The sequence below is a fragment of the Labrus mixtus genome, chromosome 21, assembly GCF_963584025.1.
Source record: "Labrus mixtus chromosome 21, fLabMix1.1, whole genome shotgun sequence".
NCBI lineage: Eukaryota > Metazoa > Chordata > Actinopteri > Labriformes > Labridae > Labrus > Labrus mixtus.
This window is the reverse complement of record NC_083632.1, coordinates 12,377,132-12,395,406: the sequence shown is the minus strand read 5'-3', so window position 1 is coordinate 12,395,406 and position 18,275 is coordinate 12,377,132. Positions and strand designations below refer to the sequence as shown.

At 40.9% G+C, this 18,275-nt stretch overlaps 3 protein-coding genes across 3 annotated transcripts; 2 read left to right on the top strand and 1 right to left on the bottom strand.

Annotated features, from left to right (window-relative positions):
- Positions 1-29: 29 nt before the first annotated feature.
- On the bottom strand, positions 30-2,910 carry pagr1 (PAXIP1 associated glutamate-rich protein 1). The gene is made up of 5 exons (XM_061029148.1): positions 2,716-2,910; positions 2,197-2,425; positions 646-979; positions 476-564; positions 30-387 (listed from the first exon to the last, which is right to left on the bottom strand). Exons 2-5 carry the CDS (start codon positions 2,372-2,374, stop codon positions 152-154), a joined length of 837 nt encoding a protein of 278 aa, XP_060885131.1. The 5' UTR covers positions 2,375-2,425; positions 2,716-2,910; the 3' UTR covers positions 30-151.
- A 173-nt stretch (positions 2,911-3,083) lies between these two features.
- On the top strand, positions 3,084-10,817 carry kif22 (kinesin family member 22). Its single transcript, XM_061029146.1, has 13 exons — positions 3,084-3,368; positions 3,639-3,835; positions 3,923-4,050; positions 4,232-4,383; positions 4,828-5,037; positions 5,504-5,900; positions 6,330-6,450; positions 6,881-6,986; positions 7,163-7,343; positions 8,453-8,547; positions 8,886-9,086; positions 9,235-9,294; positions 10,630-10,817. The coding sequence occupies exons 2-13, from the start codon at positions 3,648-3,650 to the stop codon at positions 10,657-10,659; spliced, it is 1,869 nt and encodes a 622-aa protein (XP_060885129.1). The 5' UTR covers positions 3,084-3,368; positions 3,639-3,647; the 3' UTR covers positions 10,660-10,817.
- Positions 10,818-11,154: 337 nt separating this feature from the next.
- On the top strand, positions 11,155-18,275 carry prrt2 (proline-rich transmembrane protein 2). The gene is made up of 5 exons (XM_061028376.1): positions 11,155-11,462; positions 13,415-13,689; positions 13,878-14,173; positions 14,616-14,745; positions 15,751-18,275. Exons 2-5 carry the CDS (start codon positions 13,467-13,469, stop codon positions 15,765-15,767), a joined length of 666 nt encoding a protein of 221 aa, XP_060884359.1. The 5' UTR covers positions 11,155-11,462; positions 13,415-13,466; the 3' UTR covers positions 15,768-18,275.

Sequence of the window (18,275 nt, the reverse complement as noted above, 5' to 3'; positions counted from 1 at the left end):
ACACTCTCAATAGATCAGTTAACATCGTCTAGGTTTAAAATGTTTATTGCCAATATACAAAACACACATAGAAAACATAGAAAATTCATTACATTAAAAAAATTCAAGTTTTGAGAAGTCCTCAGCAAGTCCTCGATCATCTCTTAATACTTCAGTATCTTCTCTGTCTCGGGGAGAAAATGGTGTTGGGGTTGCTGTCTCGCTCCCTCTCTTTCTCTCGCTCCTTCTGGCTGTTTGGTGACAGAGCCTCCTCCCGCTTCTTCTCAGTCTTGAAGAGGTCCCGACCCGTACGCATGATGTGCTCCTCGATTTTGCGGTGGCGTTGCATGTCTGAAAGAACCTTGTCCAACCGAGCTTCCCTTTTCACTGAGGAGCGTGCTGAAGATCCTGGGAGATGAAAAAGAAATCAACGGGATATCCATAAAATAACCAACCCAACACTTTGCTGTAAATCATGAGTTCTTGACTGACTAACCTGGTGTTCTGCGTCTGTTGATGAAGGAGTTTTTGGGAGTTGCTTGCATCTCTTTCTCGTCAAAGTCAAACTCAGTCGGAGTTACAGGCCTGAAAGAGAGAAGGTCATGAGGCTTCACATACACCTGACCTGTACACAATCAAACATACCTTGAAAAATAAAATACTGACTTGTGGTCTCTCTCCTCCCTCTCCCTTTCCTTCGCTGCCTCGTCTTCATCATCTCTCTCCGGTGACGGGGTGCGTTCAGGTGTAGGTGGCCTTCTGGGAAGGGGCACAAAGTTCAGTTCCAGCATCTCCCCTTTAGCAAGGAGCTCATAGAGTCTTTTAATCTCAGCGGGGGGTGGCATCCAGTTTTTGGGGTCCTCCATTTCTTCGTCGCTGTATGCAATTTCCCATTCGCCATTTGTTACTGCAGCCTGCTTTCCCTTGTCACCTTCCAATCCAGCATCTGACTGAGCGTCATCTTTGTGCTCCTCTCCTTCCGACACATCCATGTCTCCATCTGAGAAGAAAGATAAATACACAGAAAGCCACTTTAGCTAAAGCTGCTGTACAACCTTGTGTTATACATCAAATCCATATGTATACATATAGGTGGATAAATTAGACTTACTCAACAGACTTACTGGTCCTTTTTAAATTGGGAGAGTACAGTTGCTTTCTACAGAACGACTGTTTTGCAGTCTTGAGGGTTTTCAGGAACTTTTATTATTTTACTTAATTTCTATTTACCCGGTACCTTTAATCCCTTACAATTAAAAGCATTTTTGTCAGATGTGCAATTAATCAGTACAATTAATAACTTCAGCAGAATCAGTGCAGTCATTTTCATTAAAATTATCCCTTGTTTTTGCAATGTTAAGCTGCACATACTAGATTCCCCTCTCTCATTATTATTATTTTATATTTTATAAACTAAAACTGGACTGGAAGCATCACACAGAGTCTGTCTACAAGAAGGGTCACAGCAGACTCTACTTCTTGAGGAAGCTTAGGTCTTTTAATGTGTGTAGCAAAATGTTATCCATGTTTTATCAGACTGTTGTGACAAGTGCCATTTTCTTCGCAGCCGTCTGTTGGGGCAGCAGCATCGGGGCTTGTGACTCTAAAAAGCTTCACAAGCTGATTAGGAGGGCTGGCTCTGTACTGGGGACTCGCTGTGGAGCCCCTGGAGGTGGTGATGGGGAGAAGGATGATACAGAAACTGTTTAACATTATGGACAATAACATGCATCCCTTACACAATCTCGTGTGTGAACAAAAGAGTGTTTTTAGTGGGACGCTATCGAGGCTAAGCTGCAAAAAGGACAGATTTAAAAATACTTTTTTACCTACTGCAATTGCACTTTATAACGACTCCCCTTTAAGTAAGGACAGAAGACATTTAAACTTTAAACTTTAGCCTGAGCTGCATATATCAAACTGTATTTTGCGCACTTGACTGCTTTTTTTTAATCATAATTCTTTATTAATCTATCATACTATGCACTGGCAGAGCTAGTATTTTTGTATCTATGAGTAACAGCTACTTATGCACATGGACCATCCATACCACTTTTTTTTATCCTGGCTATGTATTGTGGGCTCATGTTTTTTGTATAGGTGGGATATATATGTGTTGTGTTGTGTGTTTGTATGTATGCTAGCTGCTGGAACACCTACATTTCCCTGCTGGGATGAATACAGTATATCTTATCTTGTTTTTATTATTGGACTTGCCCGTTTCTTCCTTTGTAGTTGTGCCATCTTCTGTTGCGGTAGTCATCTCCGCGTCCTGTGTCTCTGTGTTGCCCTCTTCTTCTTCTTCTTCTTTTCTTGCTGCAGGTTTTTCTGTGTCCTTCACACCCAGAGCCTCTACGCCCTCTGTCAACGAAGAGTCTTTGGCCTCTGCCTGCATCCTTTCAGCCTGTAGCCTTCCCAGCTGCTGCTTAACTTTATTGCTGCAAATCTGTACAAAAAAAAAAAATGTAAAGAAAGATGATTTTAAAAGAGTACTGTTAAACTTAATACACATCTAGAGACCCGTGAGAACAGGTTTTATTTTTTAGAAAGCCAGAAGATTCATTCATAAAACCCTCTCGATAGCTCTTAGCTTTGATTTCGGACAAACAAACACACAACTTTATTGTAACAGTGTGCTCATTCTTAACTAGCTAGCTAACGTCAGGCCTGACCGTCCAGTATTTATAAACAGTAAAATACAATTAGACCACATACAAGACTTAAAATCACAATTACCTAATGTCCGGCTGATCCTGGATCCCTTGGGCTTTTGCTAATTGTTAAGCTATCTTTTCCAATGAGAAAAAACACCATAGCTCTCCACGGGACTTGCTAAGGATAATAAACGTTTGTGTAGAGACGTAAACATAGCGCCATTTTGGCTCCAAGAACGGTGTGACTGCCTGGTTTTGCTAGCCTGCGCACTCCAACTGATTAAAAATCATGTGGATAGTTGATCGACACCACGACTCAGCGACATCAGTTTCGCTTAATGTTATAGAGATCTAGTGATATGGCCTCCTGCTCAGTGCGCAAGCGCATAAAGGTCTAAATGCCTTTAAGTTGTTCCTGATAAACCTATTTTGCTTTGCCATTTAGATAATAGCTTATTTAAAGGGGTAGATATATGTTTATATATCGCAACATATATTTGTATATTCGATACATTTTGATTATAAATAAGCACCGCAGACGTCAAACAGGCGCCAGTGCCTCTGATTGGTTAATGGTCGTTTCCGGTTTAAGCGCTCTACATTTGAAAATGTTCGGTTAGCAGCGAAGGCTCTACCTCCGTCGCTTTTGTTGACAGTCGGAGTTCGTTATGTTGCTTAAAGTAAAACTGGGAGAGTAAGCAAAAGTTTCGAATACGGAGTCTGCACATAATACCGGTAAGAATTGTATGAATTTCAGTCGATAGTTGTATTTCTGACCGAAACATTGTTGTGAACGGATGACATTTTAAAGCTTACGTGGCCAAACTTTTCTTAGCTTGTTGTTAGCATTAGCTGTTTAAAGGCCGTTAATCCAAACGTTGCGCATTTTCGATGTTTTGTTTGGGGGGTAATCTCCACTATTCTCGTTCTCATTGCTTTAAATCTAGCAGAAGTGAAACATATCTCTACTGTTTAAACATTTATCTGTGACTTTTTGTTTTTAAGAGCTCAAACATGGCTCAGCGCGTGGCGTTGGCAGAAGGAGGAAACAAGAAGACATCAAGAGTTCGTGTAGCTGTTCGTCTGAGACCCTGTGTGGGGAATTCAGATGAGAAGGACGAAGGACCATGTGTAAGAGGCCTGGACTCCCAGAACCTGGAGATAGTCAACTGGAGGAACGCCACAGAAACAGTCAAATACCAGTCAGTGTCCACAGCTAAGCTCCTTTTTTTATTTCTTGTAATCACCTTTGAAGAGTAAATGCTGAGACTCCTGTGGATGTTTTACAGGTTTGATGTTTTCCATGCGGAGCAAACAACACAGCAAGAGGTTTTCCGCTCATCAGTGAAGCCCATCCTCCAACATATACTGACCGGACAAAATGCCAGTGTCTTTGCATATGGACCAACAGGAGCTGGTATGATACACTGATGTTAACTTGATGTAATAGAGAGGGTATTCATGGTGAACCCACCCCTATTTCATGACTGACTTGTCTTTAATACTTTTGTCTTTTATTGTTTTTCAAATCAACAGTTTGGTATTAGACCTGCGTAACTTTCATGTGTGTGTCTAAATGTCTCCATCCTATTTCACAGGTAAGACCCACACCATGTTGGGCAGTCAAGAGCAGCCTGGCGTGATTCCCCGCGCCGTGCGTGAGGTCTTCAATTTGGTCAAAGCCAAAGAAGAGGATGGAGGATGGGACTATAGCATTGGCATGTCTTATTTAGAAATTTACAACGAGAAGGTAAGAAAGGTTGCCAAATGTCACTTATGTGTACACACCAAAAAATGGCCATGTTCTGTTCTATTGTCCCTAATCCTTTAAATTAGAAAATAATGGAAACCAATTTCCACATTAAGTTTCAAACTAGTAATATAATCCATTAAAAATCGTCTGTACACTGTTTCTTAACTCAACTCCTCATGTCTTAAGAACACCTAATTCTCTTCTAAAATATATATCCAGTCCCCACATTTTAATAAAATCATACGATTATCATAACCTCTCCCCTCTATAAATTAAACTTTTTATTTATAACATAAATATATTTTTTTGTTTGGATCCAGCCCTTTGATAGTGTGATTATTGATTGACCAAATAATATGCATCCTTTGTTTGCAGTTTGAAGCATAATTTGTAGATATGTTTGCACAACCCATCAATGCTTCCTTTATTTTTTTTTCTCAGGTACTCGATCTGCTATCACCAGGTTCCCAGGATTTACCAATCAGAGAGGACAAAGACAAAAACATCCTTATCCCCGGCCTCACCCTCACAACAATCTCCTCCTTCTCTGATTTTGACAAACACTTTATCCCTGCCAGCCTCAACCGCACCACAGCTTCTACAAAACTGAACCAGCGATCCAGCCGCAGCCATGCTGTCCTCCTCCTCAAGGTCTGAAGAAGAGATTATTATTGATCTATAATCTTTTAAAGCCTCTGTCAAATGCATCTTAAACAGGTCGTGGCCTCTGAGCAGTAGGCCAGGATTTGGTAGCTGGTGCTAACATCAATTCTCTCACGCAACACTCCTGCTAGCTACTGGTTTCTTTCTGGGACTTTACTGGGAGAGAAACAAACTGGTGTCATTCAATCCTTTTTTACTAATATTTTACTTCCCCTAATGTTTATCTAACATGGACATACAGTAACATTGGTGCTTTAACATTTAACCATGCATTAAAAACCTGACACACTGCTTTTAGTGTTTATAGCAAAATGCTAATGCAATGTATTTATTATGTTATAAATATCATAAAATGCCAGTCTCTTTTGCTGTCTACACTTACCTCTCTTCTCTCTGCTTCCATCATTTCTCACCTCTGTGTCACGGCTAAACCGTTATCTTTTCAATGATCCAGGTCGTGCGGACTCAGCGTGACCTGCCCCACAGACAACAGACAGGAAAGCTTTACCTGGTCGATCTGGCCGGCTCAGAGGACAACCGCCGCACCGGCAACCAGGGCATCCGTCTGAAGGAGAGCGGTGCCATCAACCTGTCTCTCTTCACACTCAGCAAAGTGGTAGACTCTCTTAACTCGGGCACCGCCGTCCGTGTGCCGTACAGAGACAGTAAACTGACACGGCTGCTACAAGACTCTCTGGGCGGCTCGGCGCACTCGGTCATGATCACCAACATTTCACCCGAGTACGAATACTATTTTGATACCTTCAATGCACTGAACTTTGCAGCCAAATCCAAGCTCATTGTGAACAAGCCCTTCACACGTGAAACAGTGGCCGCGCCTGTGCTGTCAGGTGAGTGAAACTACATTTTTATGTTGAGAACTTTTATTAATTCATTCATTTTGTATTAATGAAATTAAACAGGCAGACAAGACGTTCTGACAGTTCGATGCAAGACCAATAGAGGGTGCCAGTGTCATATTAAAGAGGCCTTAAAGTGTAATCATCCAGCCAGCCTGGATGTGATTGACATCGTTTATATACTTTTAACACCTCTAAAATTAGCTTTTTCAATCCACTTCTTAACCTAAAAAAATTGCCTTAAAAACATCCCAGACACAGTTCCTCTGTTGTTTTAATCGAGGCATTGCGTGCCAGCTTCGACTGATACGGTATCATCCTTATCTGAGTCGTTTTACACTCTAGAGAACCCCCCACAACGACGTTGCATGACTGCACTGAATACTAAACTGTTCATTTCCCCTTTGCCTTCATCTCCAGTGAAGCGGACCAGAGAGGACCACGGGGTACGGGGGTCTGTAACCGAGCCACAGAAGAAGAGACTGAAAGAGGAGCGGAAAACAGAACAAGATGGTTCCTCCCCCTCTGCACAAATTCACAGGTTAACATCAGCACACACACACTCTCTCACTCACATCAACTGAGGCTAACTGTTTGGCTGTTTTATCAGACTTGGCAACTCTGATGTTTAACTGTCTAGAGACCACATCTGCCCCAAGCTACTGCATCAAATCCAGGCTGTACAGCTGCACCTCAAACAGGCCATAGCCTCAAAGCAACTGTATGCTGTGCTCTGATTGGCTGCAGCTGCTGTGCCCACTGGGATCCCTTTTGGAAAAACATTCAGGCACTGATTTCATGCCATCTGTTACCAGGTGTAAAAGTGTGTCTGGGCCTTCAATCTGATCAACTTCAACGTGGTCGACATACTTACTTTTGAGTACATTTCAAAGCGCCTGATTATGCAGCCGCCCCCCTTGTTGTCTGACTACACTTTCACAATTTATTATTTGTGTGTTTTTCTCTTTCAGTCCGTCGGTGATGGACAGACTACTCGCTCTGGAGAAGCTGATGATGAGCTGCCAGGACAAAGACAAGCAGCTTAAAGATGTAGCCCAGTCTCGCAAGGAGATCCAGGTGATGACACACACAAAAGTCAAGTTTATCCTCCTGGGAGTTTGATAGGAACTCCTGGCTCAACCTCAGTCCCTTCTGTCTGTGTGAAATGTACCAGATGCTGATGCTGCATGATCTCTATCAACTCATTCATGGATATTTGATATCCAACCACACTGCTGTTTTTGTTTTGGCAGGTGCTCAAAGAGAAGCAGAAGGAGTTGGAGACCAAGGCCTTGCTGTTCAGTCGCCTGGCAGGAGAAAAGTCTGGTGCCACCAAGGAGTCCATCTTCAAGAACAACACAGCTCCTCTGCAGAGAAAACCGTCAACTGCAACCACAGCCAATAAGCAGAAGGCTGTGGTTCAACCCCTTAAAGGTCCGTTTGACAGCTGAGACTAACTTCACTAATTTTATAAAAGTGAAATTATTATCTTGATCTATTCAAGTTGTAGGAAAGTACAACAAAGTTTCATACTGCCTTATTTGCAGTATGAGTAAAAGCCTATAAACTAATTTGATTCCATTATTTATAATCCCCCTACGACAGTCTTCAAATCTAGTCCTTACCATGGATGAATACTGCCTGCCAGAGACTGCTGCTGTTCAAGAGCAGCAAAGTAGAACTCCTAATGATAGCAGTAAGATTGATGATGACGTATGATCAACAGTAACAGTGTGGTGCTAAAAGAGTCTAACTGTAGTCTGAGCTAACACAATGTAAGCAATACAGTGTTTCCCCTAGGTTTACCCTTGACCTTCAAGGGGGGGCGGGTGGGGCGGGCTTCCCCCCTAATATAATGGTAGGGGAAACACTGCAATATATATATATATATATATACGTGTATCTTAAAATGTTCTGAAAGCCTTCAGTGCCAAATTCAAGAGACTAAAAAAAACTGGTCATTCAGTCAAAGATTTCCTTGCATATATGTTCCCTTTAGTTACCTCTGACTATCAAACTAAATAAAAAAATATATATATATATATAAATGGATGTCTGTAGAGATGAGTTAAGTGTTTGAACACTGACTCCAATGTTCAACGGCAAAACAATGCAAAGAACCGTCATATGAAAACGTATGACATTAGATAATAATACCTTTTGCGGCATGAAGTTAAATGACCAGAATGTTTTTTTCCTAAGGTAGAAATCTCTGCAGCTCAGACTTAACAAAAAGTTGTCACTGGCCAGATCAGTCATGTTGAATAAGAGAAGCTATTGATGAGCTGCATTGTGATACTGCAGGTGGGGAATATATCAAATGACGATGAGGAGGAGTTATTTTTACAACCATAAGCTGCTTGGAGAGTAAGCGAGATCACTGACTGGGTGAATGTCTTATGCATTTGGCTGTGAGCCAAAACAGAACACCCAAAACTAAAATAGAACTTTTGACTGCTCTTCATCACAATATTGTCATTTTTAATTCCACTTCTGAGAACATAAATACATCTAATAATCTATTGTGTTTTTTCTTCCACCAGTGTCTCAGCTCCAGCCTCTTCAGCAGCTTGCAGTCGTCAAAAAACAGTCCGTCTGCGTCAAGAAGAAAGAGAGGAAGCTTTCAGACCAGGTTGAGGTCAGCATCCGAGCCTCGGCTGTGCTTAGCTTGACACATCTGCAGAGTTGCAGGCATCACAAACAAGCTGACGTGGTGCATTACATTTAATTTGTTGTTGGACTAGACAGGAGCTGCAGGATCTCAATTTGTTGTGACAAAATTAACCTCTTTTCTCGACCAATGTGGACAAAAACAAGTTGACACATAAACTAGATATTCATGTACCGATACTTAACATTTCGTACAAATGTCTAAAAGAGTGTTTATATATTCAAATCATTAGTAAATGTGTCTGGATAGTGTGTAAATTAAATCTAGTTTTCATAACGTTTGATTTGTTTCTTCACCTTTCTCAGGGCCCGGATGGTAAAGAAAACATCATGGAGCACGGCTGGGAGTCTCAGCTCGACACATCGGTGCTGGAGCAGTCAAGACAGAAGATCCTGCAGGTTCTTAACACCGGCTCCCTCAAAGACCTGAAGGGTCTGCAGCAGATCGGTGACAAGAAGGCAAAGCTCATACTGGGCTGGAGGGAGATCCACGGTCACTTCACAAAGGTTGGTTGAGAAATGCATGAGTATAGATCTTGTTTTATTGTGTAATCAGAACAATCCCTTTTTCTTAAGGGACTTCTCAATCTTAAAAATGTGATATGTGTAGATTTTAAGTAACTCATGCTGACTCTATAAATGATGTATTTTGCAGTTGGAAGATCTGGGAAAAGTTGAGGGTATGACAGAAAAGCGATATTCCTCCTTCATGAAGGTAAGCAACAGAAAAAAAACATCCTCTCCAGTTATCACACCAAGGTGCAATAGGCTTCAGGGGAGCGCTAAGTGAGACTTGATTTGGAATAATAATAATGTATTAGTTTTAATAATTGCGCGTGAATGCAATAAACTCAGCTATTGTATAGGTTCCCATGGAATAAATGTTTACCTTTTTCTTTTTTCACCTGTTTTTTGCACCAAAAATAGTCAGTTAGTGGTCAAACAAAGTCATTTGGATATTTATTCCTTCAGCAATTTTACCGTTTTTCCTTGTTATAAAAATGTTGCTGACTCATCGTCCATGACCCTCCCCATGATGCCTAGTGCCTAGAAATTAGCAGTTTGAAAGTTGTGACATTTAGTGCTGTTAGCTACTGTAGCCAGCCATCTATCAAGCTATAGCTCCTGAAAAACTTTTTAAAGGTTTATTTTAAATAAAGTGAGCATTTCATGTCTTACTATATGCAACATTTTCCCAGCTTCCAGACAAAATATTTTCCCAGCTGTGAAACAGCAGTATTTTTCATTTTGCAAACAATGAATCCAAAACATTTTTCTTTTGATTTTGTTTGTTTTTAAAACAAAAGAATAATAATGTTATTACCCGGGAAGAGTTCAGACCAACTTATTTAGATTTATTCTGGGAGGTGCTTTCATAATAAATGAAGAGACTACTACTAATGTTGATCAAATCAAATGGAGGCACATCTCATTCTACTTCAAAAGGTACTGATTCAACTGACAAGCCATTGAACGAAGCCTCGCTGCTGGAGTTGTTGCATAACAGTAAGCATGCTAAAATAAAAGATAAAATTTAAGTTTATAATCAGGGTTATTACACCAAATATGATTTCTGAAGTCTCACTTCTTTTAAAAAAAATACTTTTTTGTTCTTAAAATTTAATAGGAACTTTGTTGCAGTATTGGCTGAAAATACTATATCTTTTTTTTTTCTTAACCTGCTCCAATACAATACCTACTTAATATGAAAATATTTTACTTGGCGGTCTGGGAGTAGGGTTAAATATTGTAAACATAAACCTATAACAAGTGGAACCAGAGAAAAACATATTTTTGAAGCGGTCTCCAACACATTTTCTGGAGCTCTATATTGACAAAAACATGATGTCGTCTTCTTCAAAGAGAAAACATGACGGGGAATCAATTGACATTGTTATTTCCAATAATTAAGACTTTTATGTTTATTAGCAAATGTTAGCATTAGCTCAAAGCTTCCCTGTGTCCTGGCTGGATGTAAAACCATATTATGAAGCGTTTGGATTAGTCTTGTGTTCACTTGGTTCTAATGTTAGTTTCTTTTCTTTTCCAGACAAACATCCTGAGTGCCATGGGGAAATGATATTGTTTTACTTCAGCTATACCCTGTGTTATGTATATAAATTCTTACTCAAAGACTATTATTTGTTATTTTATGCTTGGTTTTATTTTGTTTTTGTAGTTACCACACTGCTCCAGCTGGTGGCGTACCATTGCTTTTAATAAATTTTTCAAATGACATTGCATATTTGACTGTTTATTTCATGGTCATGCATACATATGGTCAATATCACGTCTTATGGCCCTTCATAACAGTTACCCTTAACCATAAACGCTCAGTCAGAGAGGTAACAGCCCATTTCTGTGTTGAAACCCTAATTATGTTCATTTATGAACTCGTGTCCTTCTCCATGGAGGAGAAGGGGATGTCCTTTTAATCCCCGGCAGCATCAGAGGACAGAAATAAGAACATTGGAGCATGCATGTTTCGGGGTGAAGGAAGGAGGATGCTTCAATCCACTGTCTCCTTCCTTCCCTCCTCCTCCTCCCACATCACGTAGTCTTGTGGATTTCACTTTCCATTTCACACACCCCCTCCTCTCTGATCCACCCTGACACCCAGGAGCCTCCCCCCACCATCCATCTCTCCTTCTCAGCACTTTGCGCTGCAACACGGCGCCACAAACACTCACTCTCCGGCTCCATTACGACAAAGCAACGGGATTTTCACGGATTTTTTTTTATTTTTTATTTTTAGACATTGTTTGCAAATACATCGTGGCTTTAGAGATGCTGCCTGATTCTGGGGGGTTTTGAGAATAACGTTACCACGATGCAAAAACCAGGGACGCTCCGGCTGAATTGAAACAGGCACGGAATTAAAAAAAAGGTCAGTGTGATTTATCTTTATGATCTCTTTTTCTTTACCTTTATTTGATGCCCTTAAATACACAACTAACCATCGCGTATGTGTACTCCTATTGTGTGGTTTTGTTTTCATTTAAAAGCATGTTGTTGTTTTTTTTTTTGGTGGCAGCCCACAGACACTGAATTCAAACCCCCAGCAGCTAATTAATGCTCCTCTCCGTCCTCTTCCTTCACCCGTCTATCTGACAAGCTCCCCTTTGTAATCACCCTTCTTGTCCGTCCCCTTTTACCTTTTGTTCTGGGCCCATCACGGCCTCCATATGCCATAATGAGCCTGTGTCCACACGATGAAATAATGGTATGTACACACCTGCACGGAGAGCATCGCTTCAAAGGACCCTGCCTCCATCTGCCATGCCTTTGTACTCCTCGAGTCATTGTGACCCGCTTTTTGTTCTGACCTTTCTCTTGCTCGTTTGCTGTTTTAATATCTGCTGTGAGCACAATGGAGGACTGGTTTACACTAGAACATGTGTGGACTCCATCTGTTTACCCTCAGTCACTTTATTTACTGATAAACATGACGTAAGGAGTTATTTAACAAATAATGGAAGTGGATTATAAAAGAGGATTATCGTGACATTGAGCCTGAACAGGGTTTAAGAAGACTACTTTCAGGTTTATCATTGTGAGAGTAGTGTGCTGAAAGGTTCACATCAAGTGTGGCCCTCCATTTTCCTTGGACCTCACATTGTCTTAGAATAACAAATGCAACCCTCCCCCTCCTCCCCATGCCTCAATAAAATATACATGCCACTATGATACTATACTGACATTATGAAATCATTTCCAGAATTCCTGCTTTTGCCCAAATGTAAGCAAGACGTATGCCTTATTTATTCCATTTAATCTTATAATCAATACCTGGCACCTAAATTACCCACGATGCAACACAATCACTAGAGATTCTGCTGATAGTAGTGGCTGTGTTTTCTAATTTACATTTGTCACAGTTCACTCTAGAGGCTCTCTACAATGTTTTTAAATGAGTTAAACGGCTCCCCAAGAGACTTTGAAATCTGAAATCCTTCCAAGAATGTTCCTATCTTATATATCTGTTAATCTGAGGTAACGGCACGTTCATTTAGTTTCCCGGGAAACAGATGAGGGCGTTAGTTATCATACTTTTTAAGTTATTGTCAAAACTTGCATCTATTGTTTAGAATTAATGAAAAAAACCTGGATATAGATGACTATACTCAACATAAGACTGCACAAAGTAATATCACATAGATTTATTAGCAATAATGGTCGTTGACAATGACAACAATGTCCTTGATCCAGCACTTCCAAAGTCGCCAAACTGCGTCTTTTGTTGTTTTTTGTTTGGGAGACCTCGTTGCTGAAATGACACATTGTGCCCTTAATAATAATATATCTTTTACACAGCAGCCAAATCAATCAACAGGAATGGGGCGAGAATTAACAAAACAATATATTGAAACCGTCAAAGCGATTTTAAACCCGAGTGTTAACAAGAACTACATGAGGCGAGTGAAAAAACATTCAGCTCTTTGTAATTAACGGTGATCTCATTTTGTATTTGCAAAGTCTGGGCCGCTCCTCAAAATGTAGATAATGTCACAGTAGCCTCAACCTGATTTGAATTAGGACAAATAGCCCCTGATGTAGACACAATATATTGAAAATACACTCCTTATGATACGTTTTGCATACAAAAATAATGTTTTAAAATTTTGAAGTTGTTTTTTTTCTTCAGAGAAATGTTATCTAACTTTGCAATGAGAAAAACATGACCCTTTTATAAATGATAAATAAGTCACTATTTACTTCTTTTCACATTCCTATTCCCACCTCACTCATTTAAATGAAGTCTCTAAGCAGCTTGGAGGGAAGAGCTTGTGTTTAAAATGGCTAAACCCACTTCTGGTCCCCCAGGTGTAACTACAGGCAGCACACACAGGACCAGACCACAAACAGAGGCTTGATTTTGCTCTCAGCATGGCTGTAAACATGATGCCAGGCCCTGACATATGGCCAGGGGAAGAACAGCCATCTCTGCTGGACCAGGAGGGCTCTCTGTCGAGCCAAGCCCCCGCCTCGTTGCAGGGCCAACCAGTCAGCGGTGACCAGCTCATCCACAGCAGCCCAGCCAGCACAAGACCCCCACGCAGCAAATCCAAAGGAGAGCTAGTGATAGTGATCAACGAGAAGCTGAAGAACAGTAAGTGACTGAGTTTGACCTTATAATAAGATACTGGGTTGGTGGGGGGTCGTACATCTGCTTAGTCAGCTCACAGCGGGCAAGTCAAACTGCACTGCATGAAAACGCTCCTGGGATAGCAAATGCACATTAAGCTCCTGCAGCGTTTCAAACAGTCCCCCGTCCTTTTTTTCGTCCCTCATGTGTAGGTAATGGGATCCACCAAACACCTACTGAGAGCTCCTCTCCAGTCATCTCCTCCCCTCCCAGAAGACAGCACTCCATCTCCTACCCCCATCATGGCAAGACTAGGAAGGGGAGCAGGGCGAGTTCGATCGGCTACACCGCCTTCTCACCCAGGCCGTCACTCTCCCGACACTCCAGCATCGCCACCAACCCACCTCTGGACCGCACCAAAGTCAAAGACTACCTCCTTCTGTCTGTGCTGGCCTGCTTCTGCCCCGTATGGCCCATCAACATCGTGGGATTTGTCTACTCCATCATGGTAAGAACAGGACCTTCAGCCTGCTGTCCAGGGAGACTGACCGTCCATGTTTTTGTTTTTGTTGTTAAATCAATCAACACTCATATTAAATCCTATATGGAGTCCTATACAGCTTGTATGGGGATTTTGCATTAATATGACATATAAAAAAAGTATGAAATATGTAACATTATAATACATTGCAGTGCAGACCAGTGCAGCACATGCTTAGAGTATTGTAAACCATAAAGTTGGGACCTAATTGGTTTGACAAGCTCCATAATTACTCCATAGCATTGTTTTCTAACTGTTATTAATGGTGTTTTATGATACATCTGTCACATTGGCCCAATAATGTCTACTGTGTAGTGTATCAGTCGTGCTGTGCTCTTGAGTTTTGGTAAATGACTTTGAGAAAACCAAAACACTGTAATCATGCTAACGGTTGAATCCTCTACTTCAGTCCAAGAACAGTCTGGAGCAGGGGAACCTGGATGGAGCCGTGCGCCTCGGACGAGTGGCTAAGATGCTCTCCATGGTGTCACTAGTAGGAGGGACGGTCATTATCATCGCCTGCATTGTCAACCTGGCCAGTGAGTGTCCCAAATCTGACCTTTAAACCGTAACCTCAACTCTTTTACCTTCTGTGTAGTTGTTGCACAGCTCAAACGTCCTCTTGAACTCTCCTTTTTTTTTTTTTTTTTTTTGTGTCCTCAATCCTGATCCAGCTGCTCCAACCTACTACTGTCACTGTTTATATCATCACAACATGACATGTAGCTGTGTTAGCACAGTCTGACTGTAACCAATGATATTATTAACGTCACTGTTTGCACAATTTTTCCACCAGTTCCCAAGCACTGCACGAGTCTTTTTTACACTGCAGCACTTTAGCCTTCAGGAACTAACGCTGCACAAAGATCAGAACACATTAATCACATTTGCACCGGTCAAATCTACATTTTCTGACATGTTTCTCCGTTCCCACAGGGTGGCCTCCAGCTGTAACTGAATGCATGCCTCAGACCGCTGTTTGTGTAACTGTAGAGTGAAATATGTGTAGTCCGTGTCTGTTGTATGCCTTGCTCTGTTTGCTTGTAAAAAAAAAGAAAAGAAAAAAAAAAGTAATTGTTGTCCCTGTATGATATGTATACCTACATAAAGTGTATGTCAGCGTGTGAGTTATTGATCTGCTCACTAATGATTTATTGTACCTGGCAAATAAAAGGGTTCTGATTACAGAACTTTTAAAGAAAGGGAATAGTATGTGTGTTTTGCATTACTCTTACAGTTTATTCAAACACATGAATCAAGGGTCAGTCAGTTAAATGATTCTTTAAGCTGTTGTGACTTGAATGCACACAGTGACAGCCTGTTGGGTCTCATTAAGCCAAGTGATGGACTAATTCACTTAATGACTAGAAGAGCATTTGTGCACACATTAAAGTTGAGTTTAGAGGCTCTGGGACTTAACAATCCTTGTTTTGTTTTTTTCTCGTTATATAACTGTCCTCTGTGGTCTATGAAAGTTTATACATCCATATTAAGTTGCAGAATGTATAGCTCTTCATCTAATACGCTTCCTTTTCTGTTTTTAGTAAATGTGAAAACCTGAGTTTCATCCCAGGATGAAACTGGATAAGGCTGAAAACTGACCATCCGGCCCGCACCTGCACCACCGTCTTTACCGCCTAGTCATTACCTGGATGTGTGACAAATATGCACCCGATATACAGTGCTTACTTATATCTCTGTAATCTATATAAATCCCTTTTGTTAATGGAGGAAAATAAAATATGCAAATGCTGCTGCTCTGAGTTGGCCGGGTGGGGTGGGGTGGGGAAGGGTGGGGAAAGGGGGTTGTCTGTCTGGTGAGAAGGGAGAAGACAGTCTAATCAGTCCCTTTGTATTCTGGTCAACACATTCAGAACGATTCTCGAGAAAGACACAGAAAAAAAAAAACTCTTTGAGAATTCTTTCATCAGTCAGAAGGCACTCAGAGAGAGGTGGACTAGAAAGCTAAAAGACCAACGGATGGGGTACAAAGTGTACAAAAAGGCAGGATGGCCTTCCCAACTTCAGCTCCGCATAGAAGTACCAACCAAATATCCTCCTGGACTGGACCTATCAGAGTGTCAGCTTCCTGTTAAATCTCCTCGGATACGTGGAGAGGCTCTGGAAATTTGGGGCCTCATTGGAATTACAGAGCAAGAAATTCATCCCTCACATGGGAAAAAAAAAAAAAAGTCACTCTGCATCACTTTGTTTGAGACTCACTTCTCTAAATCCCATGTCTTCTTGTGTTTGAGAGCGGGCGTACGGTTGGTAAAAGAGCATGAAATAGAGGCTTACCAAGGACTAGCAGTGAGTGCTAAAACGAAAGGGATTATGAAAAGTCTCACACACATGTCACAGTCATCACTGTAAGGAAGAACATGTGCCAAAAAAAATCATTTAGAGGGAAATGTTCTTGCTTTGTAAAGAAGACCCAACTCTAACCACAGAATTGCTGTTGCAGAGAGGAACATCAAAACCTGTTTTTTTTTTGCTCTGCTGCACCTTTTACTTTCTATGTGACCACTGTGAGCCGGGGGGAAGGGTACAGGTTCACCAAAAAAAAAACCTCTGTAGCAAAAAAAAAAAAACATCATTGTTTTTACAAAGAAGCTAGTTATGCTACGTCATATATAAACTTTTGATAATATTTGTAAAACATTTTGAAACTAGGAGGGTTATGAAACAGGATGCTTTTGAAAGGCTGCCCTGCAGATGACAGGTGGTGGAAGTATTGTATGTACAGGGAGATCATATTTGGTTAACAAATTTAATAGCTTTGTGATTGCAAACAGAGTTGTGGCTGTAGCCTCAGAGTCTCACTGGCCTGAGCTTTCAAAGCAGACAGTGTGCCCCCCCCCCCCCCCCCCCCCCCCCCCCCCCCCATACCAACCCCTTAAATATAAAGCAGCCACCACTCTAAATATGCCTGTTTAGTTGCCATCCAAAGGAGGATTCCTTCTCTACAAGGTGAATCTGTAAACCACAGGTTAAAGGTAAAATGCTTTCATGGGTTTCAATCTGGTTTCTATCTATTGTTCTACTTCCTGTGTATCCTTAACTAACCTCTAATCTTTATCTACCTGTCATGCTCACTGTGAACTGAAACATCAAGAATGGATCAAATGCTATTTATCTGCTTTATACTGGATTTTAAATCATGTACAGAAACACCACAACCTCAAAGTCTTGTCACACCTGCAGACAATTTTGTAAAGATGAATGTGGCATTTCTCTCCCTCTGTTAGTACTTAATATGTACATTTAATTGTAATCAGCATTTGATGTGTTCTGCAGATATAGATCTTATTATTGTGATAACTCTCTAGTTGGTATGAGTCAGCATCAAGTAGTTTGGATCTAACATAGGCACACAAGCTGTCCTCCAGACAGTCGTTGTATTACCATGGGGCTTCTATAATCTTTGTGGTTATTGGCATGTTGTGGGTTTTTTATTCATGTAAAATGATACAAATTGAAAATGACAAAGATAGGCTGGCACTTGGAATATTATACTTCTGCAGCACATTCATAATAAAGACACAATGCATGCAAACTGTTTTCATTGTTGTTTTAAAGTGATCAAAGAGCAGCAGGGGAGATTAAAGAGAGTTGGGTTTTTTTCGTGAGAGAGAATGATTGTCAGAAGGGAAAGTGATCCTGAGAGCTTTAGGAAAACTGTAGAGAGATTTGCAGAGCCAAAAGAAGAAGGAAAAAAAAACCCCAGGAAAGTATTAACGTACTGTAGTTGTTCGTTCAGTGATAGAGTGTAAGCTGCAGGGATTTGAAACGCACACTGTTGGTGGGCAGTGAAGTGATGACAGCAGGAAGAGCAATACGCTGTAAGAAGCCAAGGAACTGTACTCAGCCAAGAATATATACACACTGAATAATCAGCAGCTAAAGCTCCAGATAACCTCAACCAAGTCAAAGACAAACATTCAGCAATATCACCAAGAACCGTGAAAATGAGAAGTCTGTAAATATGATATAAAACATATATTAGTATTTTTTTAATACTGACAGTGAAGGAATGAAAACACTTAGGATTGGCAACTCAATCCATCAT

Excerpts from the sequence above, each read along its gene's own strand:
- prrt2 (XM_061028376.1), top strand. The coding sequence starts at position 13,467 with ATGGCTGTAAACATGATGCCAGGCCCTGACATATGGCCAGGGGAAGAA. Across the intron at positions 13,690-13,877 it reads CAACGAGAAGCTGAAGAACA|GTAATGGGATCCACCAAACA; the intron begins GTAAGTGACTGA and ends CCTCATGTGTAG. Across the intron at positions 14,174-14,615 it reads GATTTGTCTACTCCATCATG|TCCAAGAACAGTCTGGAGCA; the intron begins GTAAGAACAGGA and ends CCTCTACTTCAG.
- kif22 (XM_061029146.1), top strand. The coding sequence starts at position 3,648 with ATGGCTCAGCGCGTGGCGTTGGCAGAAGGAGGAAACAAGAAGACATCA. Across the intron at positions 4,051-4,231 it reads ATATGGACCAACAGGAGCTG|GTAAGACCCACACCATGTTG; the intron begins GTATGATACACT and ends CCTATTTCACAG. Across the intron at positions 5,038-5,503 it reads ATGCTGTCCTCCTCCTCAAG|GTCGTGCGGACTCAGCGTGA; the intron begins GTCTGAAGAAGA and ends TCAATGATCCAG.
- pagr1 (XM_061029148.1), bottom strand. The coding sequence starts at position 2,374 with ATGCAGGCAGAGGCCAAAGACTCTTCGTTGACAGAGGGCGTAGAGGCT. Across the intron at positions 980-2,196 it reads AACTACAAAGGAAGAAACGG|ATGGAGACATGGATGTGTCG; the intron begins GCAAGTCCAATA and ends CTTTCTTCTCAG. Across the intron at positions 565-645 it reads AGGGAGGAGAGAGACCACAA|GCCTGTAACTCCGACTGAGT; the intron begins GTCAGTATTTTA and ends TCTCTCTTTCAG.